The sequence below is a fragment of the Coturnix japonica genome, chromosome 1 (genome assembly GCF_001577835.2).
Source record: "Coturnix japonica isolate 7356 chromosome 1, Coturnix japonica 2.1, whole genome shotgun sequence".
NCBI lineage: Eukaryota > Metazoa > Chordata > Aves > Galliformes > Phasianidae > Coturnix > Coturnix japonica.
In genome coordinates, this window is record NC_029516.1 from 19509008 (window position 1) to 19532679 (window position 23672).

A 23672-nucleotide genomic window follows, 5' to 3' on the forward strand; every position below is an offset into this window, starting at 1 on the left:
TGGGTAGCTTTGAACAGTTTTGAAAAAGCTGTGAAATAAAGATACTTAACACCCTGCTGACACAGTTGCAGTGTCTCGTACTAGCACACTTATTGAGGAATAAGAGAACTAAGTTGTACTTCAGCTCTGATTTATTTCAGTCAAACAGAGATTCACACAAATGGCACACCCACGTAATTTCAGTGGGATCTTTGGGGCAATCTTACCTCTCATTACACAGCGCTGAAGTTTACCTTAGCAACCACGAAAGGAAGAGGAACCAGCAGTGCACAAGTCAGCTGTTTGGGAAGGAATTTCTCACATAACTGGGGAGAACTGGACTCCATCAGCCCTCATGCCCCCTACCCTTTGCAGAACCTCCATCCCTTCCCTTCCTCCAGCATAAAAGCCAGAGCTGAGCAGCACAGAGGAGCTCTGGGAGTGCCCAGTTTTACCCAGGCCTCATTCTTTCAAGGTCGCCAAAAGCAGAGAACTGCTCCAAGGACACGGTCCGGAGCACGGGGCCATGCTGCTCAGCTGCCCCCACCCCTCTACGAGCTAAAGGTGCACTTGCAGCAGGGAGGTGCCGCCAGCCACCCCAGGGACAGCACCGCCATCTTGCCCTGCTCTGAGAGCAACACTGTCATCTCGGCCGCCTTTATGAGGGGCTGAGCCCTGCTGGTGGTGCTGCCAGGATCTGTCTGACATCTCGATGCGACCTGTTGCTTTGCTTTTTCACAGGTGCAATCGGTTACTCAGAGAACCGCCTCAGTGAGCTGTGAAAGAAGACTCAGGCTCAGAGGAGTGCTCCCAGCCCGCACCTGAGGGACAGACCCTCCGGCTGCCCGTACCCTGAACAGGGCCGGGATGCGGCATTATTCCCCGTCCTGATTAACGCCCCTAATTAACGCCTGTGTCCCTACAGCCGTACCCGGGGGGGCAGCGGGTGCTGTGCAGCCTGGCAGGGGCAGGACCCGGCCTCAATCGCACCTTTCGCGACCCCGCAGAGCGCTGCCCGGCGGCCATGTTCGACCCGCTCCTCTGCCCGGCCTGCCCCCCTTCCCTCCCCTCCCTCCATCGGCCACGCTTTCACAGCTCGGCTTGGCAGAGTCGACCGAGCAGCTAATAACATAACAACCCGGCTTTGATCAATCCGAACTAATTACCCCTCTTAATTAAAGTCTTTAGCGGTCTTGTCGGTGTTTTGGCAGGGAGCAGCTCCCCCCCCCTTCCCGCGCGTGTGCGGACATTGATTCCACCACAGTCAACGAACGCATCAATAATCATCATTATTTTATGTCTTTTTTTTTTTCTTGTCGTTGTTTTTTTTTTTTTCTTTTCTCACGTGCAAGAGTCAAACCGAAATTCCAATCCGTACACAGCAAACCCGCTCTGTCCATATAGATACGATACTGAGGGCTATGGGAGGAAGGAGGAGGAACCCGTGGGCAACGACGGGGATGGGCAGGAGCCGCGCATGGCATACATACATCGAAATAAGTCAAGGGGTGCAGCATTCCCAGCCCGGGTAACACAGATCCCAAATAAATACAGCAGAAATTGGCTTGGCGCTTTTCTTTTTCTTTTTTTTTTTTTCTTTTTTTTTTTTTTTTCAGTCCATCTCTCCACCTGAGATGCGACAACGACCAAAAAATAATAAAAAGTCTTGAAAAATAATTAGAAAGGAAAAAACCGAACCAACTAGTCCCATATAAATGTTAGAGGCGACATATAGAGCAAATAACACACGGAACCGCTTAACGGGCGCATGCAGGGGGCGGGCGCGGGGTGCTCAGGGCTGAGCGGGGCCCTGGAGCAACGGGGGCGGCGGGTCGGGGCCGCCCAGCTCGGCCGGGGGTCGGGGCAGCCCCATGGCGCTGTCGTGAAGCTTGCGGACGTGCTTCTTGAGGTCAAAGTTCCGGCAGAAACCTTTGCCGCAGGTTGGGCAGGTGAAGGGCTTCTTGTCGTTGTGGGTGTGCATGTGGAAAGTGAGGTTGTACACCTGGTGGAAAGCCTTGTTGCAGATATTGCACTTGAATTGCTTTTCCCCGCTGTGGGTCAGCTTGTGGTTTTTGTAGTTGCCTGAGGAACGAAAGAAGAGGGGCGATGTGCTGAGAGCCGGGCGCTGCGGGGCGGAGGGGGTGGAGGGAGGGGGACGAGCAGCTCTGTCCCATCCGCAAAGCCCGGCTTTGAGCAGGAAACGACAGCCCCCCTCCCAAAAACGCTTCCCCCCTTCCCACGGCATCTCCGTCACAGACACGGAGGGAATTATCGAGTAAAACAAAACGGCATAAACCGCAAAAGAAACTAAACAAAACCGGCCAGAGCCCTCCCGTTAGAGCCGTGAGAACAACGACGGCTGCCGGCCCCGGCACTCGGGGCACCGGACACTCGGTCTCCGGCGCCCGTACAAAACGAAACCCTAAACCTGGGGCTCATTGGGGACGGGCGGGGGGCACCTCGGAACGAACCTCGGTCTCCAATAACGGAAATAAACAGAGAAATCCTCTTCCCACCCTCTCCCCACCGCCAACGATGCCGGGCCCCGCCGGTACCTTTCTGGTGAAACCCTTTGCCACAGAATTCACAGACAAAGGGTTTGTAGCCGGCGTGGATCCGCGTGTGCGTGTTGAGGGTCGAGCTTCGATTGAAGGCTTTGCCGCACTGGTTGCACTTGTGGGGCTTCTCCTGGGGAAGGGAGGGGGGGAAATAAACAAACTCGGGTCACGGCTTTGGGGCGTCTGCCTGTTTGTTTGGGTGTTTGCAGCCGGGGAGATCCGCCGTGCCCACACAGCAAAAACCAAACGAAATCACCCCAAAGCCGCAGGCTGAGCCCTCCAACCCCCTCCCCCGGCCCAGGGGAGCCCCGCACGGCGCCGATAAACCCGCTATTGCGGGGAGGGAGAGCTCACCTGCGTGTGGATGATCTTGTGGCGGCACAGCGTACTCGCCTGCCTGAAGCCCTTGCCGCAAACTTTGCAAACGAAGGGTCTGGCTCCCGTGTGAACCGGCATGTGGCGAGTGAGGTTATAGTGTGCATTGAATACCTTCAAAGTTAAAGCGGACAAAAGAGAAGAGCGAGGTTAGCGACCGAGGGGACGGCCGTCGTGAACGGCGCAGAGCGGAGCACGCGGCGGGGACGGGAGGGAGGCGGCGGGGCTCTACTTGCCTTTCCGCAAACTTCGCACGTGAAAACTTTGGGTTTGCTGCTCGGCGAACCGCGGCCGAACTCCGCGCTCTTGTAGGAAATCTTTTCCGACAGGATCTGGGCGCTCTCTTTCATGTAATGCTGCAGCTGTGCCTGCGACAAGTCCTTGAAGGCCACCCCGGCGGGGAACTTGTCGGCGGGCGGCAGCACCAGCTTGTTCCGCTCCGCCAGGTACGCCTTGGGCTGCGGCTGCAGCGGGGAGCTGAGGAAATAAGAAGCCACCGGGTGGATGTTGACACCGGAGGCCGGGTGACAAGGGCCGTCGCCTCGGTTGAAATAGCACAGGGCTCCCATGGCGTGGAAGGAGGAGTGATTGACCACTCGGGGTCTTACCAGTTTGTACTGCTGCAAGGGCAGGGCGTCGCGGGGGAAATCTCCTTTCAGGCTCAGGGCACAGTTCAAGAGATCGCCGCAGCTGAAGGAGGGCGAGGAAGAGGAGTCCAAGGGCGCCTTCCTGGGCTCCGCGCCCGCCGCTTTGCCCAGGGGGTCGTACGCCACCGGCACGAAGGGGATCATGCAGGGGATGGAGGAGCCGAGGTGCAGCGGGTGCTTGGCGTCGCCCTTGGCCGCGGAGCCGTGCAGGAGCTGCGGGACGGGCACGGAGCGGGGCTCTGGCGTCCGCGCCATGATGCGCTCGATGGAGAAGGCGAGGGGCTTGGGCGTGCCGATCATGGTGCTCCTCGCAGAAAGGCTTTCTCTCGCCGGAGGAGCCGCGAGGATTTTGGTCGCCGTGTGATGGCCACTATTGTCCATGGCTGTGGCTCTCGTTTGTTCGCCCGCTTTGAGCCGCTTTGGTAGACGCCTCTTTTTTTTTTTCTCTCTCTCTCTCTCTCCCCCCCCCTCTCTGTCACTCTCTGCCCCTTCTCTCGTCACCGGTCCGCACGCACAGGGAGCGGCCGCCGCCGCCGCACCGGCGGAACCAGCTCAGCCCGGCGGACTCACGCCAGCCCATCGCGGCGCACTTTGGCGCACCAATGACTCGGGACAATCGCTACTTATTTCTATCAATAGAAAGTGTTGTGTCAATAACGCAGCCGAGATCTCGCCAATCGTTAACTTCCAAGAGGAGAAGGTAAACTAGATAATTGCTCAATTCGCTTCCAACAGTCGACAGGAAAAGTTTTTGCCCCCCCAGCAAGAGGCTACTTTTCATTGGCGCCCGCGCCTCCCCCGCCCCGGGAAGGAGGCGGCTCTCGCTCCGCTCCCCTCTCCCCTCTCTCTCCCTCTCGCTCCTTTAACACCCCCCCCCTCCCCCTTTCTTTGCTTTTTTTTCCCCTTATTATTATTATTATTATTTGCAATCTGCTTAACCAGGCTTTAGAGGCCAAGCAAATCCGAGATCAATTTTCTTGTTTGGCTTTAAGTGACATCATCTAAAATCATTGTCCAAGTGCTAAATAGGGATGTGAAACCCTATTCGAGGGCAAGCGCCGGGCTGTTTGTCACACGAGGCGCTGCCAAGGAGCGATGCAAGGGGAAGCGCTCGGTTCTTGCCACTTCCCAGCCCGAGCTCTCTTTGTGCGTGGGTGTGTGTGCGGCTGGGAGCGGGAGGGAGACGGGGCCGCTCCTGGGGCCGCTCCTGGCTGCTCTCTGCTCTCACGAACGGGGTCAGGAGGCGGCGAAGCCTTTGGGAAGCGCAGTGAAGGAGACGGAGGGAGTGCGGAGTGGGGCGGCGGGGAGGTCCCGGCCGCGTACCGTGGGCGCTGGAGAAGGTGAACGGGAGCCTGGGGCTGGAAGAGAAAGGACAGGTGGGAGGACGGGGTGCATCTGAGATCTGAAACCCCATACCCGTGTTATTAAATATGTACCTAGTGGGCATGAGAATTCCTTTAGAAATGTACCATAACAGTCCGTAAATCATGTACATGCAGCACAAATACCAAAACCTCTGGATTGGTAGAGATGTACAAGAAATATATAGAGATATAGAGATGTATAAGAAATATACAACGCACACATCTCTTTTATACATAGATACACACAGAGAGACGCACACACATATATATAAATTACACTGTCTATATATATATCTACGTACACCCAGCCGGGTGCCCCCCACGTGTTTCAGCAGGGCTCTGCTCGGCGGCCCAGTTTCGGACGGCAGCCCCAAGGCCGCAGTCTCAGCTGGCAGCGAAGCGGGCGGTCGAACAAGGACGGCCGTGGGGAAGGTGCTTTGTGTCTTCGCCCCCCGTCCCACCCCTTCCACTCCCCCAAAACGAAGCTCGGGCACAGAACAGGCTCCCGTTCCGTCTGTCACTGGGCTGCTCCCAAGTCCCCAGGGGCAGCCGAACCCTCCGGCTGGAGCTCTCTGTTCCAGCCTCCCTCAGGACAAGGGCCCGGCGGCAACCTGCTGCCGAAGGTGCCGAGATCCGGGAGCTCCGCGACCGGGCCGCTGCCGCCCCGAGTCGCCGCTGGACGAGGACACGCAGCGACTGTCGTACAACTGCATCTCCGGCCCGGCTGCGAGCTGCACCTCGGCTCTGGGCTTGCTGGGAGACGCGGCCACGGAGGAAGAAATGCTGCGCAGAGCATCGCTCCCCTCGCCCTCAGCGTCCTGCCCATCCCCTCGGGGTGCGGCCGGGGGACACCAGCTCAGGGCACTCAAGGCTGAAGATGAGCCCAGGGCAGCGAAGGAGCAAGCTCTGAGCCGCGCCTCGGCCAGCTCCGCTCCGGCCCTACCGGCCACACGGACAGAGGGATCGGGCCGCACCGCCCCTTACCTGCTGCTTCCCTCAGCGGCAGCCCCGACCCGAGTCCGGTGTCACGGTGTCACCGCGCGGGGAGCGGGGTCTGCGGCCGGTCAGCGCTGTCCGCCCGGTGCCTGCCGGAGGAGAACGTCCTCCTTCAGAGCAATTTACATTTAATTCAATCGAGGCAAATTTCCTCTTGATTGGTGCTGAAGGAGGGAATTATTGTTGAGTGGGTTTTAGAGGCTGCAAATCCCATATACTTAATATGTTAACAGCTTGCTCTTAACTGGTCTTTTTGGGATTGACTTTTTGACATGTGGCTGAAAGTAAAATATGTAGTGTCATTCGAGCGGGGTAAATATCCCAAAGCAGCAATTACGGCCCCGCCACTGCAATTACAGCGGCCTCGGAACGCGAGAGAGACCCTGCGAGAAGCGCGGCTGCGGTTATTCGTTGCTTCCTTACGGATGTGCCTCCCTTTCTCTCCGCAGCACGCAGGAAAAACTTCTCTTCGTAACGAATTATTGCATAGCGCTCCAAAAACATTTTGTTTTCGACTATTATTATTATTGTTGTTGTTGTTGTTGTTTTTGTTATTATTATGTCATGGTTTTGTAATTTTGTAATTATTGTTATTATTATTATTTATTTTTCGGAAGACACCGTCTCCCGTCTCAGAAGCGGAGTTTCGCTGGTGCTGGAGCTGCCTGCTGTACAGACATCACCACATCGGGGCCGAAACCCGCTTCCAGCCCTGTCCCGAGCCTTCCTTCTCTCTTCGGACCGTTCCAGAGCCTCTCCCTCCCGTCCCTCTCTTGTGCTATTCCCGAGGCGGCGGTTTCACCGCTCTTAGCTGTGCGGGTTGAATCCCCGCCCGGGGCCGTTCCGTTCCGTTCCGTTCCGTTCCGCTGCTCGGATCCCGGCGGCTCGCAGCGATCCCGGCACCGGGCGGGGGCTCCCGAGTGCCAAAAGGGCCGCGGCAACGGAGGGCAAAAGTTTGGCCTCGAGTTGATTTCGCGTTGCGCCCGGGGAAGCTGCTGTTCTCTTTTTCCCCGTAATCGGTTTTGTGTTTCATTCGTTCCTAAGCTATGTTCTTGATATTGCTCACTTGCATTATGATCACGGCGTATCTCTCCGCGCTCTCAAAATCTGAGTCAGCGGCGAATTCATCTCTGCGTCGGGATTATTCCAATCCGATCCCAGAGGCGATTAGAGGGAGGTAAAATACCTCCCAAAGCCTAATCTTTAATTTCTTCCTCCTTAATAAAATGAGTAATTCCATTGCGTTTCTAAGTAAAAAATGAATTGAAAAGGATAATAACTTCGCCAACCTTCTGTTGCGCGCATTAAGCTCAGCCTGGAAGTGTTTTACCGGGCGGTAGCGCGGAGCCGCCGCTCCTCCCGCGGTCGCTCCTCATTTCGGCTCTCGGAGGATCGCAGAGGTTACGGACGATGCTCCGCCGGCGGACCCGACTGTTATTAAGAATTCTACCGTCGAGGTCCGTTTCCAACGCTGGGGCTGTTCTCCCTGCACAGCGCTCCCCGCCGCCCGGCTTTGTGAAGGGGAGCCCGCTCGGCCCGGGACAGAGGCACCCAACAGCCCTTACGTTCTGGGGAGAGCAGCCCCTCAGCTCGTGGTCCCCTCCACGGGGAACCAACACGGGTCGCGGTCTCTGGGAGCCGACCCTGCCCGCAGGGCTCCCGTGCTGCGTTTCGAAGGGCGACCGAAACGCAAGGGAATGGAAAGCCGTGGAGCGGGCTCAGCCGTCGGGCGGCCGTGCCATCGGTGTAACGAGCCCATCCCGGCCCCAGCCCACCGGGACCCGCCGCCGCGGCGCATTCCGGGGGTCAGGGCAGCGGGTTCCGGTTGGTCGGGGCCGGATTGCTGTGGTTTCCCACCGGTATTTTCTCAAAAATCGGAATAATAATAATTTATATATATACATCTTTTTGCCTACTTTTTATGTGCGTACTTTGTGAGTCTCCGCACAGCCTCGCTGTGCAGTGAGTGTGAGTTGGCGTCCCTCTGGGTAAGTTCCACCGCGATAAAAGGAACAGGATAAAAGCACAAGAGATAACCCGTTGACACCGACCCGACGAGTGTTCGTGGAGGTAAAACAAAGTGTCACATTACGGTACGACTCACTCAGGCCCCTCTAAACCGACGACCGAACCGTGGCAAAAGGAGCCCTTTGGCGCAGGAAACCCTCAACCACAGCCGCTCGAAGTTGGCTCTGACCCCACGGAGCGCTCCCGGCCCCGCGATCCCCGCGGGCGGCTCCGAGTGCAGCGGTCTCCCCTCTCATCCCGGCTCCGTGTCCGGGGGGCGGCGGTGCCGGCGCTCCGAGGACCCTCGGCGAGAGTGGCGGGGAGGGGCCAGCGGCAGCTGCCACCGTGAGTGACACCTCCGCACTTGTTCCTTTCCCAGTCCGGCAGCGTTTAGCCCCGTTCCTGCTAAATGAACGCCTCTCGCTCTTTGGCTCGGGGAAGCTGTTTAATGTTAAGATTCCTGAACAGGATCGGGAGCAATTAACTTATTCTTTTTTGTTTGTTTGTTTGTGTGTTTGTTTCTCCTGGCATGTTAGGAGCTGATCTGGAGCAAAACGAAGCGGTGGCACTGCGCCGCGTTACCAGCACTGCTCTCGGTGCGCGACATCAGCGGGGCTCGGTGCAGGGCTAACCCCACGCCGGTGCTCCCAGCCAGGAGAGAGCGAGAAACCAAACGAGAAGGGTGAGAACAATTACAAAATGATGGGGAAAACAATAAAATACATCACAGCGAAACGCCCCGCTGCTGGACGGCAGGGCTGCCCGGGGACACCACGGGCACAGCCTCGGGGAGCAGCACCGCCCCTACGGCCAACGCCCGCGGGTGGGTTTGTCTCCGTCAGAACGAGGGTCCCACGCCGCCCAACGGAGCCCGAGGAGCGCGGAGCTGCGCGGCCCATCGTCTTTTCTGCCGCTCGGCACCAAACGAGTTCTGCTTTCCCTTCGGGGATCGGGGTCACCCGTTGCTGCCCTCGTGCTCCCATTTGCCGACAGTCGTTTGGCTGAAGGGCCCCGACCCCGCCCGGTTTCCCTTGGGGCAGTCAGCGGAGAGGTGCGCTGCCCCGCATTGGGCTCTGCCCGTTCCCGGCCCTTTCCGTGCCAGCAACATGCAGAGAGCTAAACCGAACGAGACCCCTCCTTCCCAAACCCACCCGGCACTTACTGCAGGCAGATGCTGCCCGGAGCCCCCTTGGCTCTGCTCGACGCCCACACACCTCGGGGGGAGAAGGGACCTGCATTAAAACCTGCATTAAAAACCCACACAGAGGGGGACCCTGTGTCCTTGTCTGCATGCGGGGCTGCCACAGAAACTGGCCTTCTCAAGCCTGGCGTTGGTTCCAGGCTCACAAATCCAGTTACAAAGAAAATACGTGAGTTGATAAGAAGTAGAATGACCTTTGTGGTGCTGTCATTTCAGTACCTGCCTTCCTGTGATGGGTGCTGTGCTGCCTTGCTAATAATAACTTGCCACATACTTCACATCTGAGTTAATTTTTTGACTATCACAAACATCTCACAACCTCTTCATAGTTACATCATCTTCCATTTCTTCGTCTTTTGATTTGTGTTCCCCCCCTCCTCTCAACCTGACTCACCTCTGTCTTACCAACAGACACATCAAGCAAGTACTGCGTGCAAATGAAATTGCACAGCTAAGTGCTGGATGTCTGCTTGATATATACAGCATGCACCACAAAACTGGAGCAACTCAATCTCACTGCAAAACACAACACTCATATATATATATATTTATATATATTGTTATTTATATATGTTGTTTGCTAAAGATGGTGTCAGAGCACAGGGAGGGTCACTGCTCCCTGAAGGACCAGGAGCTGGGGGGGCCCTTGGCTGTTGGAGCAGGACCCCACCAACCAGTTCCAGCACCCCTAGGCAGGCAGCAGGGAAGGCTGGGCAGGGGTAAAACCCTCCAGCAGGCTTGCTATGGCAGGTCTGAAGCCACCCCAGCTTCAGACCTGGGGCTCAGCTCAGGGGCTGTAGATCCAGCATCTGGCACTACAGGGTCTGTGATCCAGGGCATCACCAGTGCAGGACCCTGTGCTAAGCTGGGCTGAAGTCCTTGGCAGAAGGTGAGAGTCCAGGTGAAATCAGTCAGGACCCTTACAGCTTGTTAGTCCTCTTTGACAGGTGAAACTGCAATAACCTACTCTTACAGGTTATATTTTCTTCTCTGCCCATATAAGCAGGGTCGGAGAGTTGTCAGCATTAGTAAGACCTTCTCAGTGTGGTAATGACTTTTTTCAGAGGACAGACTCACTGGGAAGTGACTTACAGTGCTGTTTCCCACGGTGCTTTTGGCTATCAGGGACGGCAGATGGGTTCCAGTCCTGGGCTCTGCTGGAGGAGAGCTGAGCACATCCCCTCCCCGGCCATGCTGAGACCAGCCCTTCGTGTCTCATGATTCTAGCTCCCACTCCAGATAGTTTGTTGCACTGTTAGTGAGTTACTGAGAACAGTGTCCAGTTTTGGGACCACCTCCTTCCCTCATGATATCTCAGATTCTTAAAGCTCTCCTTGTGTCTCCACTGGAGAATGCCCTCAAACCCGTCCATTAGGGATGAGAGTGTAGGGAAGTGGGAAACCCCAGTGGGCCCCTTAGCCAGCAAAATACAGCTTTTGGCTTTGGGCAGGTGCTTGGCACATTTCACAGACAATTTATTGCCTCCCTGCATCACCGTCCACCTGCAGGAGGCTCAGCTCTCAGCACAGCTTTGTGTAGATGCCCCTGCCTCAATCTGGAGGCCTCAGCCACCACCATGGGACCAGCATGGTGAGGTCTGCCCTGGGCTATTCACAATGGACACCTCTATGGGGTCTCAGGAAGGTAATGGTGGGAGAAAGGAGGTTGAACAGGGAAATTTTTGCCAAAGTAAGCTCCCTCTGACCTTCATTGTGCTGGTAGCTGGGCACTATGCTGGGTGGCCTGGCTTCTTCCAAGCCCTGCTGTAGGCTGCAGCCAGGCAGGCTCTCCCTTCAAATGCTGGCAGCTTTCAGGCACTGACACCCCTTGGATGTGGGAACAGGGAAAACCTGGAGAAATGCTAGCAAAGTCGAAGCCAGCACACCCACAAACATATGTGCCTGGGCGTGGTGAAAAAAGCTGCCAAGGCTTCTTGTGCTCTCTCTAGGCCTGAGCTCAGCAAAACTGGCAACATGAGTGAAAAGAGATGTAAGTAACCTCCCACTGTCCTGCTCCTTGAAACTCACCTTGCTCCTCAGAAAGGAAGCTAGAGGTGGGTCACTACCCCTCAGCACTTCCAGTCACAAGGTCCTACAGCCTGTTTTTGCAGGAAAACTTCACACAAGCCTCACAGACCCTCAGTAAGTCCATCAGCAAAGACCCTCTCTTCAAGTGTAACTCCAGGGCTCGCTAAAGAGCTCAGCATCCCTTCAGGTATAATTCTCCTATTCTGTGCTCTCTCTTATGCTGTCTACACAAAACTAGGAGTTAGTCATGGTCTCTCTTGAAACAAATCCAAAACCAAACAAACACGAATTTTTCACCAGTTCTGAGATTCAGTTTAGAAAACTTTGAATTCTTTCTATCTCACACCAAAGGCGTAGGAAAATGGACAGCAAGCCACTGTCTGTTCATCTGTCAGCAAGGGTTTTTGTTGGCTTTTCTTCTTTACAAAGCCATTGTGTCCCTGGATATTCATACTCCAAATAAATCTGCTATATAAACCACGTGGTAAACCACCCTACACACAAAATACAATCTTTCAAAAAAGCTCATCCTCTTGAGGAATCCATATGACAATTCAAATGGTTTGAAATATTGAAAACATCTTTTAATTGTAGAATTCTATACAAACTTGGATAAATACAGAAGTGGTCACGACAAAATGTGTTCTTATTGCCTGAAATTTTTCACAGAAATAGAAACATTGATGGCAAGCTTACTGACATCCAACACGATGAGATATCTTTAAACTTGCAAAATGAATAGACACAACGGCACTCCTAAGTAGTGTGTATGGGTTTGACTGTCCTTGAAGTCCTACCACTTACATACCAACCTTAAGATACAAAGAACCAAGATTAAAATTTTTAATGCACGCCACATAATAATGTAAAATAAAGCACACACACACACACACACACACACACACAAAGTAAACAAAGTGTCATCCTGAACAGACACTACTTACCTTTTTCTTTTACATAGGGCAGACTTATTCTGAGAACGATTTCCCTTATGGTTGTGTTGTGAGTGAGGCACACATTTTGTTTTCTGCACAGGACATCAATACTCGATGGAGATACAAGAACAAATGGTAACAAACAAAAGGGGAGGAAATGTAATCACAAGTGGAACTCAAACTCCATGCCAGTGTTCTTGCAGCCCTAAGCAAAGCTATACATTAAAATATGCTACAACCTTTGTTCTCAAAGAGTCCTTGGCACTTTTCCTCTGATAATCTTACTTTCTGTATTTTAAAAAGTCAGCAAATTACATTTCTGTGCCTATATCATAAGGCAGAACTATAAATGCAACTACAAGGACAAGTTACCAAAAAAAAATCCTAAGCCAAAGACAACCCCCACCCTCAAACCACCACCCCAGAATTCCAAACACGGGGTGAAACACTATCATCCTTCTTCTTCGTCACTGTCTTTCATTGTAATGCCCTGAAGTCCTCCTGCATCTGTGACTGAGACGGTGGCTTCCTCCACGGTCAGACGGCTGTGGACGGTGTCATAGGTTTTGCTGTTCAGTGTTCCTTCCATCACACCTTGCAATCTGAAGTCTCGGTAGGTTTTCTGCGGCAGAAAAAAACATCCTGAATTGGATAAGCCACCTTCTACTGTACACTGGCCATTTTGCGCATGCCAACAGAGTTATGTCATCCCTCCTACATTTATGGATCTATAATCTAGAATTTGCTGGAGATGTGTGTTGTTTCAGCTTCTGCACCGTGTGAGGCTTCTATAAGCTTAACTAAAAAACAAATTGTAGAATCATCAAATGGTTTGGGTTGGAAGGAACCTTTAAGATGATCTAGCTCCACCTTGCTGTTAGAGGCAGGGGCACCTCCCTCTAAACCAGGTTTTGTATTAGTTTGAACACTGTGAAAAGGATAGACTCAAAGTGCCTTATTTAACTTGAAAACGCAGCAGTCAGTGACAGTGATTCTGGATCCACAGAAAATAATTCCAGCTACAATAAATCATCAATGTTTTTCAAAGAACACTGCTATTGGACAAGCTTACACAGACATGATGCTAAATAGTTTTGCTTGAGCACTCAAGCCCATGGTCATGAATATAGAGATATTGTCTTTTTTAAATTCCTGGAAATTGTTCATCATCTCCTGTCCCCCGGGCACTATTTTGGAAAACAGGAACCTTGCTTGGGCATCAGTTTCTGCCTACATACACCAGGCCCCCATGGATCCTTTCTACATATTTGTCTAGCAATGGTGCTGCCTTTGCTAATGACAGCAGTAGAAATACTGCCAGTGGGCTCAGATCGTAACATTTGGCAGGCATAACTTTGCAAAAAAACATTTCAGGGTAAGCAAGACGACTCTGTTTCACTCCAAGGATGTAAAGAGTCCTCAAGCCACACATGGATGTTAATTTCTTTAAGAGACTGTATTTTATACTACGGTTCTATAACTGTATGTAGAACTATTAGTAACTTCCTTTTGTCTAATTTATTCAATGAGAAGCCAACCAAGAAGCTTTCTCACTGCATACTGCAATGTGAACCTGTCTACAGGTGGTTCTGTCATCTCATACTAAATGTAAAAGTCAGAATTTCTTCAGGCTATAATTTTATTTGCATTTATCTCTACATTTATGCACCAAAGGTAGAGAAATAAATAAAATCTTAAATTATAACCTATATCTAAGATCAGTATTGTGTTTGTAATAACCTTTCCCAAGTTACCCTACAAAGTTTAAGAGGGATAAGCATTTTCTTTACACTGTGAGTTCTCAGTGTGTATGGAAGAGACTACAGGGAAAAGAAGATGGTAAATAATTAAGAGCTATCGGGCCCATTCCTCTGCAGGATGAGATTGTGCACAACTTCTAGAAAAAAAAAGAAAGGAGAGAAGAGCTGATCTTGTTTCACTCCATACTTCAAAGAACTGCAAAAGACACCTCTCAAAATGGGTAACATTCAGCTGGGAGAGTTTTTTTTCTGCCACAGTATTTATGATGATTATTTAAACCTTGTCTGAATCACTGAAACTGAGATTTATTTGACTTTCCCAGGTCAGCTTCAGAGTCAATGGATGCAGCTTATGTTTTGCTCACACACTTCTGTGAGTACTCTGCCTGGTCTTTTTCAAGTGCCACCATTGCAGTCCCTTTTTATAACACCGAACATTCAATTTCCTTTTATGCTGTTAACAGGTCCTACAACAATTTCTTTCTGTTTTACATTGTATTCCTCCCATTCTCAGTCCAGCACTCTTGGGTTCAGTCATTGCTCTTCTCTTGACATACTTTTGCAGGATAATAATGTTCACTTCCAAGTTTAATTTTTCATTTCTCCCCAACTTTTCTCTTGGTTCTTGACCTTTCTGTAGTCATGCCCTTCTGCATGTGTCTCAAACACCTAAAGATGCCTTTATGCAGCATCCCTCCATCTGGGATCTAATGAGAATGAGCAGTTTTCCTTTGGCCATTCTTAACCATGCCACCACCTTTGTTATGTCCAAACATGGAACAATCATCCACTGTTTCTTGACCTTTAAGAATGACTTTCTATTCTTTATTTTATTTTATTTTATTTTATTTTATTTTATTTTATTTTATTTTATTTTATTTTATTTTATTTTATTTTATTTTATTTTATTTTATTNATTTTATTTTATTTTATTTTATTTTATTTTATTTTATTTTATTTTATTTTATTTTATTTTATTTTATTTTATTTTATTTTATTTTGCTTTATTTTAAATATTTTCAAGAGCTGCTAAGACAATAAAGACTACCAGTTTTGCCAAAGGCAAACAGAGAAATGCCTCCATTCACTCCCTGGTTTGGAAGAATGCTGCCTGTCCTGATTGAGGCTGCTCCATTGAAAGCTTCTTATCACACACTGCTTGTTTGCCAGTGGCCTCTGCACTGAGTTAGTTCTTCCAGTTCTGCCATTTTCCACAGGCAGTCAAGGCTTTCTACCTGCCAGTACACCGACCAGAACAATGTCTACAAATAACATCACTTTCTTCAACATGTTGTATCTGCAGATAGTGCTATGGAATAACATGTGTGGAACATACATGCAAAGTAAACATGCATACAGGCACAGTAAGGCTACTGCTGTAGCCAGTGTGATCTGGAAACATGCTTCTTCTGAACAAAGCTAGCCTGTGAGCCAGGCTGCAGAACCAAGGTCAGCTGCCTGTGCTGCTCATTCATTTCTGCTTTACAATTAGTGATCAGTTTGAAAAGAGTATTTTCCTTTAAACTCTCAGGTTATATTTTACTGCTGTGCTTGAATCTGCCCATCTCACTGGGCACAGCTTAGATCCTGAAACACTTTTATCCTTGTTTCCTGCTACTTGAGAAGAGCTTTATAGCTTTCATAAGAGCCATTAATTTCAGCCACAAACAGCAAACTGCTTTTGCCATTTTGGCATGCAATAAAACGAAGAGCCAAATCCTATTGCCAGGGATATTGGTTGAAGTCAGAAACAGCAAAGCTGAGCTTGGGTGGCTCAGGGAGGCATAATATTATTATGACTCTCTTTTCCTCTTCTCCTTTTTCTTTATCACCATCATCTCCTCCTCCTCCTCCTCCTCCTTTAAAGCCAGTGAATCCTTTAAGTGCCTACAGGTCAAAATTCTTCCAACTTAACAGTTTTTCAAGAACTTCACTAGAGATTCCTTTGGAGAAATGGAGGTCGTTATTGACAGCAGGTGCTTCTTATTGCACATTCACACACAGAACAAAAATGTTCAGAGTTAAACACGACAGAACTTAAAGGAAAACATTCTGAAATGGCTTTCTGTGTCTTTCCTAAGGGTATTAATTAATAATTTAAAAAGTGAGTTACAAAGGAACTGTCTTTTATGGTAAGGTAGGCCATAATTGCCCACTGCAAGCTCTTCTGCACTTCACTTGGAAGAACTTTACCCTGGATGGTGTAAATGACAGGATTGGACTGGAGAAACTGGTATTTCAACTGACACTGATGCCAGAGCATGAAGGATTAGAAAACGGCATCTCATGTACTGAATATTGTTTTTCATTTGAACGTAGTAATCATGTGGGCATGAGGAAAAGAAGGGTTACTTTCTCAGAGAGTGGGGAAAAATGGAAAAAAAACCCATCTTTTGTGGTTATTATGGTAAAATAACAACAACAAAAAAAAAAATCAGTGCAAGCAATGATTTATTCAGAATTCTGGATAGTATTATTGTACAGCCTGCGGTAACCTATAAACCAAGGCCAGAATGGTTGTAAATTATTAGCGCACATAAAATTAACGTTAGAAGTTTTAATAAATTGTTTTTCTTCTCAAATTTTTTATCAACTCTGGGGGAAAAATTGGCAAAACTACAAAAATTGATGACTCTATTTCACAGTTTTCAACTTTTTGGGTGACCCATATATCCTAGCTACTGTGTCCTCACTTCACTCCATGTAACACAAAAACAGTTTATTTACCTTAACGATCTTGATGAGAGTCTTCAGCTGGTAGATGTGAAGCTGAAGGTCTAATCTATCAGCCAACCACATGCTTATGACCTTCATGGAGCCACTATACCATTGCTGAAAAAGAGGATTAAAAAAACAAACAAATACCAAACAAGCCTGAATTATTCATTTAACAGATTTGGTAATGAGAGGTAATGAAACACTTTGAAATTATCACAGATCAGCACTTGAAGTCAACAATCATATAATTTCCCATTAAGAGAATTGCACAGGTCAGTAGGAAATCAAACAACTTGACCCAGACTGTTCTTTGCAGGAATTAGCAACTGATATTTTATTTTTCAGCTCTAATATTTTCCAGCCAAATAGTGTTATGTGCTCAGCTATCTGTCAGTAAGTATGGACATTAAATAAATGCTTATATGAGCTAAACAGCAAGGGACAAACCAGGTAGGGTGACATCCTGAGAGAGATTTTGCTACACTTGGATTTTCTGATACAAACCAGAAAACAGCATCAAACAGAATAATGACTCTGCCTGATTTCCTTAACATCTTTTTATTACGGAACGCTTTCAGAGATATGGGGAACTGAATTTATGTGTGGTCAAAACAAACCCTCACTCCTCTCAAAATCAACACGTTCTGGTTTTGTCTTATGTTAATTACCGATTATAAATGCAGCCTACCTTATTTCCTTTTCATATCGTAGGCATCGGCATGTTTTCACTCAAAGCTCCACAAATGGCTGTGGCAAGAATGAGCTCTCTGATGCTGGTGTCTACGTTACCGCAAAAAAATGCTCAGATCTAAACAGCTACTATAGAAATTCTTCCCTATTAACTGGATTAAAAGAGATTTTACTAAACATAGTTGCAGCCATTTGCCTCCCCCTCCTGTAAAATACCAACCAGACGTCATTTAGTCAAACTGTAAAAAGGAAGGGATTTTTTTTTTCTCATTTTAGCGGGGAGAGATTAGAAGATTTTGTGTCGTAGCTCTGTTTCTACTCACATTCCCCACAGGGAAAAGGCTTTATGTCCTTTTCTAATGTGATTTGCAGTGTCTTTAGAAGAAACATAGATATGCAAAAAAGAAGAAATCTGGCATTTTACAACACAGACTTTTTACAAGGTATGCCTTGCAAAATAATTCAGAAGTTGGCTTTTACACATCTTGTTAACCGTTTCTATGCTCATGAATAAAATAATGTACATACGGAAAGCAGGGAGGACAAATCACTTGTGTGGGATGTAACAGAAAATAAAACTAGAATTCCTTCATCAGAAGGGAAACTGCCTGGGAAGAGCTTTAAATAACACAAGTACACATAAATACTTCTTTACTGGAAACAAAAAGTCTCATTTCATTGCAGCCGTCAATTTTAAGGTAAGTTTGAAATAAGGAAGAAGATTTTCATGTAATACTGACTTCTATTTCTATTTAATATGTGTTATACAGTTATATTTATACATATATGTATATATAGTTATATAGTATAGTGTTCAAATACATTTTAATTATAAACCAATGGAAATAAATTATGTTTTCTCCAATTTATTTATTGTTTCATGGCTGTAAAGTGAGCAAACACACCATACACACCTTATAGCAGCAGACTGCACATTTCATCAAAGTGATATATTTTACTGAGTAAAATATGGGGCTGATAGGTACAACATTGTTTTTTAATCTCTGATTGGCATTCTGATACAATTTGCATCATTTCACGTTTTACACACATACTTGTTTTGCTTTCCTTCAGATGTACCTGCAAAATACTTTTAACGTGTCAGAGTAGTTAGGAAGAGGCAGCTCTGAGATGACAGGTGCTGTGTGCATACAGATGTCTGGAAAACAACACCAGTTGAGCTGATTCACTCCATGAACTCTATTGATCTAATCAACATGAAAATTTGTACACCAAGCATTCCACCTTTGTCTGCAGAAAGCTGAGCCCAACTATTATATTATCACTCAGACTCTACAGTTGTTGATAATAATCAATGCAGAGAATGATTTTAGCAGTGCAGTTTTCTCAGCAATGATATTCTTCTATAAAATAAAATAAAATAAAATAAAATAAAATAAAATAAAATAAAATAAAATAAAATAACAAATCCAGTAACAGCTACAATGTTTTTGTTTTGCAACAAACGAGTGGTGGAAAGCAGAAGAGATGGAAGTTGCTCATACGATCAAACTCCAGGCAGAGCTGAAAATCCCATCACCGGTTGCCCCCACTGACGATCACTGAGCACAGACCCAGGCCCCGTTTGCTGGCTAAACGTGTTTTAAAGCCCAGACAGATAACTTAATTAAGGTGGATGCAGTTCAATTTAGACTCTCCATATGTACTTGTGATATACTTCCTTGTGCCGAAAAGAAAGCTAAGAAATTGGAGGGGAGTAATTTTGCTTCTCAAATTTGTGAGTTAGATAACACAGCACGTTTTCCTGACTACTCTTAGTATATTAAACTGAGAGTAAAAATGGTTAATTCAATGATTGTGAAGTGATACTATGGTACTTTGCTCCTCTGAACACATACACTGCACAGAAAAAAAAGAAAATAAGAATTGTTAGAAAAATATACATTCTTATTTTGAAGACTTATTTCAAATAAAAATCCAGTGAAGTGTTATTTCTTTGTGTTCTTCTACTGAGAGGTACTTGGGGCCAGTATTGCCGTTCACTACTGGGCTTACACCTCTGAGTGTTGTGCACACGGGCAGACCAAAACTGCAGAAGCATACATCTGCTGCTCTTCCAAAGGAAGAAGGTAAATATCTCACAGTTACTTCTGATGGAATCTGCTAAAACACGCAGCACTGGTGATGTCTCTCAGAGGTGGACTCCAAGGGCACACATTCTGACAACCTTGAAAATGTCTGAGAGGCAAGGGTGCATCCATGGAAGCCTGTTGCAAACCCACAAGGCTCGGTGATCTGACAATGGACCTTACAGCGCTGTTTTTAAGTAATAACAATTGAAAAAAAAAATCCTTCTAAATGGTTTTAGGAAAAAAAATTATTGCTTTTTTTTTGCTAATACCATAGCTTCAGAAGGACAAGAGAATCCTGTCAGGGGCCAATGATACAGCATTGGTACCGTATTCTTTGCAAGAGTAAAACAGTGTTTGTTATATAATTTTTGCACATCGGCACATAACAGCAGCCAACCACTTTAACAAAAATATGTTTGCTTCCCCGTTCCCCTCCTCTTTTTATTCATAGCTCATCTGGCTCCTGTAAGGGCATGCATTACCCTCTTCATTTTCCTGAGATACCTCTTTTGAAGTAAAAAATAAGAGAAAAGGAAAGGCTAGGGTTGACTCTGTGAGACCCCTGTATTTATTCACACTTATTGTGCATGACTGTAGACTGGTAAATCATATTAGCAGCCCGTCTCCCCATCAAGCTGCTACTTGCTTTCCAGCCCTGGGAAGGTTCAACAAATCAACAGGAGCACGGAAAACAGAACATCAGTCTAATCTAGTGTTTAAGGTGAAGTTTTCAAACCCAATCTAAGAAGATCTTTAGAGCAAGCAACAAGCTGAAGGGCTCAGAAGGTGGTATTGACAATGAAAGAGTGCTGAAATATTGAGAAGCGCAGCACTTGTGCATTTTTAATAACAAGAGGGTCAACAAGGACACAGCTCCCTCAGTGCCAATAGTTGCCACACCAGGGCTATAAACGCTCTCAGTTCATCAGATTTCTTAAACAGTTCATCAGCTTTCTTAAACACCCTAAACCCCCTCGGCGGACCTTTAGTCTTAAATTAACAAACCAAAGCAATGAAAGAGGGTGCAGCTTGAATGGCCAGCATTGATCCCCAACGGGGCTCGGCACGGCTACAGGCACTGAAAAACTCTCCCCATTGTGGGGAGGGATTGACAAACCTCCTGGCCTAAATAGTCCAGCTGAGGCAGGCTGGAGGCACGCAGCTGTAAAGGGCTCCCCGCGCCCCGCTCCCGCGCTCACAATGCGCCGGGCAGGAGCTCTTTGTCCAGCCCAGACTCTGCAATTTTCTAACAAGGATTAAAGTTGTTTCTCGGCAGGGCCGGTGAAAGGCGATTTAGCAACATACCGTGCTTTCTTCAGGCGAGTTAAAGACAAGTAGTTAAGGAATTTCTTTATACTGTTGACTGGTTGAAACACAAAACAAATATATTAAATATTCACCATCTTTCTGGGTGCCTGAGCTATCATGTTTGCAGAATGCTGCAATTAAATATAACACTTCTCGGCTGAAAGCAAGCACTTCAGATTTATTTTTGAAGTTTGATAAAAAGGTACAGCTGTTTGCCACCTGGAAGGAGGCTCAATACGTACTAACACACAATGCCTCACTCCTCCTAGGCCTGGTATTCCTAGCCATCTGATACACAGGACCCCATAGAGCTTCTCTATCTTAGCTGCTCTTGACAAATGGGAACTGTTGAGACGCTTTTTCTGCTGAATATGGCGGGAGAACAGCTTTTCTAGGAACCACATTTTATCTTCCTTCCGAAGCCTTTACCTCACCCTGTTTGGAATTGAGTTGCTGAGGTGACAATGGGATGTTTTTACTTCCTCTGCTCTACATTTCCACCCAGGAACAACAGAGAAGTGTTCTTTACAAGCTACAACACGGAAGATATATTTTAAGCACTCTAAATGTAAATGCTTAAACTCCTGTGGCCATAGTTCTGTAGTATTTTTATCAACTTTTTAAAAGTTAGCAGTAAGAGTATAATAAGGAACATTAAAACGTGTAAAAATTGTTATTCGATTAAGGAATGGAGAAGTTATTCCTTTGAAATGCAAACAGCAAAAGTCAGAAACAAGTTCCTAATTTAAGGTTCAAAATGTATGTCCCTCTTTGTAAGCTATGAACAATCGCACTGATGTCCTTTGTCAAGTGCTAACACTGATGAGTGAAACCAACATTATTTACAGTGCCTTTGAAAACACTCTGAGGTTTAGAAGTTACAGCTGTACTTTCAAGTCTATGTATCACCATCACCCACCTAAGTGAGGATTTTCACCTGAACACTAAAGAGTTCACAGAGTGCCCTCCAAAAACTAATGGGAAAGGTTTTCTCAACCTCTGGTTCACCATGACACATCAGAAGGTGCTCTGCAAAATGGCTGCATCTTTTAAATACATCCAGGAGTAACAAAACAAGAAATAAAGCCAGGAGTAGTAACTAACATTCAAAATATCTTTGAATTTATGCAGAAATTAAAAATATTTAATTGCTAAGTAAGAACAACAACAAAGTAACTTTGCACAAGGTGTTACTGCTGTTCCCTCAGGTTTAAGTAGTCTGCTGATTAAGAAAGCCCCTGAAACCACAGAGGACTGAGGCAACTAAGGGTACACAGACAAAATAATGATCATATATTTGCATCTGTATCTAAAAACTTGCTTGTACTCTCTTCTCACCCCATGGATTCAAATTCCTGGAACAGATGATTTCTGAACTGGCTAAAGTAATCACTTTTTTTTCTTCTGGAGAGACTAGAACTTGTTGACTTGGTGCAATGCCTTTCCCAGCACTCCTTGCTGTGTCTTTACAGTCTTGGGAAGAACAAATTATCTCCCCAGTGACTTTTGTATGCTAGGTTGCACTGGCCGTAAATGTGGCTCAGCCTGTGAGGCACTTTCAGTTGCATTTCCAGTGAGGATTGCTGTTTCAGTGATCAGGAAACTGAAAGAAGATGCGGAAACCTCAGAGAAGAAAAAGGCCTCAGACTATAGCAAAGCTTTCCTGCTCTGCTATCAGCTCCAGGTGGCTTCACAGGGACAGCCCATGCCCTTCAGCAACAGGTCATCCAGCTCTGTAAGAACATGACTTCTTGCTATACACTAGTGTTACAACATAAAATGTTGAGTTAGGCTTAATTCTGAGCATCCTATGGTTTACGACATCATCCCTGAAAAACAAATTGAAAGCTCAGAATTTTGCCTCTGAGAGTCCCGTGCAAAGACGGTATTTTTTCTTCCCAATGTTTCAGCATTATGATGATAAATAATTGGGAGAAATAGCTGACATTATAACTGTGCAGAGCCAGAATTCTATCTCCAGCTTATGAACAATATGTGAGCACTTTTCACCTACACTTCTTGTACATCTGTTCTATCCAGAACAAATTTGTTCTGTCATATACAGCACTATAAATATTTATAATCAACACAAATACTAAAACTTAAATGTATTCTTTCATCAAATAACAATATATATACACTCATTTGCACGCATCAAATCCAGAAGGGTTTCACGGCTAACCTTCACATTTTCTTGTATGCTCAGAAAGTTCAAGGAGAATAATAGTGCTTTTGGGGATCACCAAATGAGTAGAAAATTCCTAGAGTCAACCTTGTTGGAACCACAGCATTAGTGAGCTGCACCAAAAAATGAAGCCTTCTTCCAGCACTAAAAATCAGATGTTTAAAGCCCTGGATCTAAAAAACACAAATGACTAAATCAATATTAAGTTTAACACAAATAAACTTCATTTATCTACAGTCCCCCATTTCACATCAATTCTTTCTCCCATTTCCATTAGGAACCTGTCCAAAAGTTCCCCTATGGCCAAGTCACTCACTTCTGCTGTCATGGTCTCAAGCCTCCTGTTGCCTCACATGCTCCTTCTTTGCACCAAGCCACTAAAGCACGACTCTTCCTCACGACCACTGTATTAGGGTTCTAATGCTACTTAACAAGCCATCTTCCTGAAAGTGTCTCAAGCTACAAAAGCTTCCAAGCTTTGCTTCCTCCTACAGGCCTTAAATATTAAGATAAACTTTGAACATCCAATTTTGGGATATGCAAAAATGTTCACAGCCTAAAATTCCAGCAACATGCAATAGGGAAGGAGAAGTGAGAAAGATTCCACATACTGTGATCTTTTTCAAAGCAGGTCTTGTGATACATGGATCGGGACTGAGATTTCCTTAGTTTGCTTTCTCCTCTCCTCTCCTCTCCTCTCCTCTCCTCTCCTCTCCTCTCTCTCCTCTCCTCTCCTCTCCTCTCCTTCCTCTCCCTCCTCTCCTCTCTCTCCTCTCCTCTCCTCTCCTCTCCTCTCCTCTCCTCTAATTTTTCTGAAATAGCAAAACAT

The 23672-nt window shown here is 47.1% G+C and overlaps 2 protein-coding genes across 15 annotated transcripts in view; both read right to left on the reverse strand.

The window, feature by feature from the left end:
• Nucleotides 1-1576: 1576 nt before the first annotated feature.
• Nucleotides 1577-4384, reverse strand: FEZF1 (FEZ family zinc finger 1). Its single transcript, XM_015852763.2, has 4 exons — nt 3149-4384; nt 2892-3026; nt 2535-2667; nt 1577-2061 (listed from the first exon to the last, which is right to left on the reverse strand). Exons 1-4 carry the CDS (start codon nt 3938-3940, stop codon nt 1772-1774), a joined length of 1350 nt encoding a protein of 449 aa, XP_015708249.1. The 5' UTR covers nt 3941-4384; the 3' UTR covers nt 1577-1771.
• A 7329-nt stretch (nt 4385-11713) lies between these two features.
• CADPS2 (calcium dependent secretion activator 2) overlaps nt 11714-23672 on the reverse strand; it is a 279319-nt gene continuing 267360 nt past the window's right edge. For all 14 annotated transcript variants that reach the window (XM_032442782.1, XM_015852971.2, XM_015852964.2 and 11 more), the window contains 2 exons: nt 16577-16681; nt 11714-12711 (listed from right to left, as the gene is read on the reverse strand). In XM_032442782.1, the coding sequence (XP_032298673.1) occupies nt 12541-12711; nt 16577-16681 (276 nt within the window). In that variant the 3' untranslated portion in view covers nt 11714-12540. The remainder of the gene's footprint in view (nt 12712-16576; nt 16682-23672) is intronic.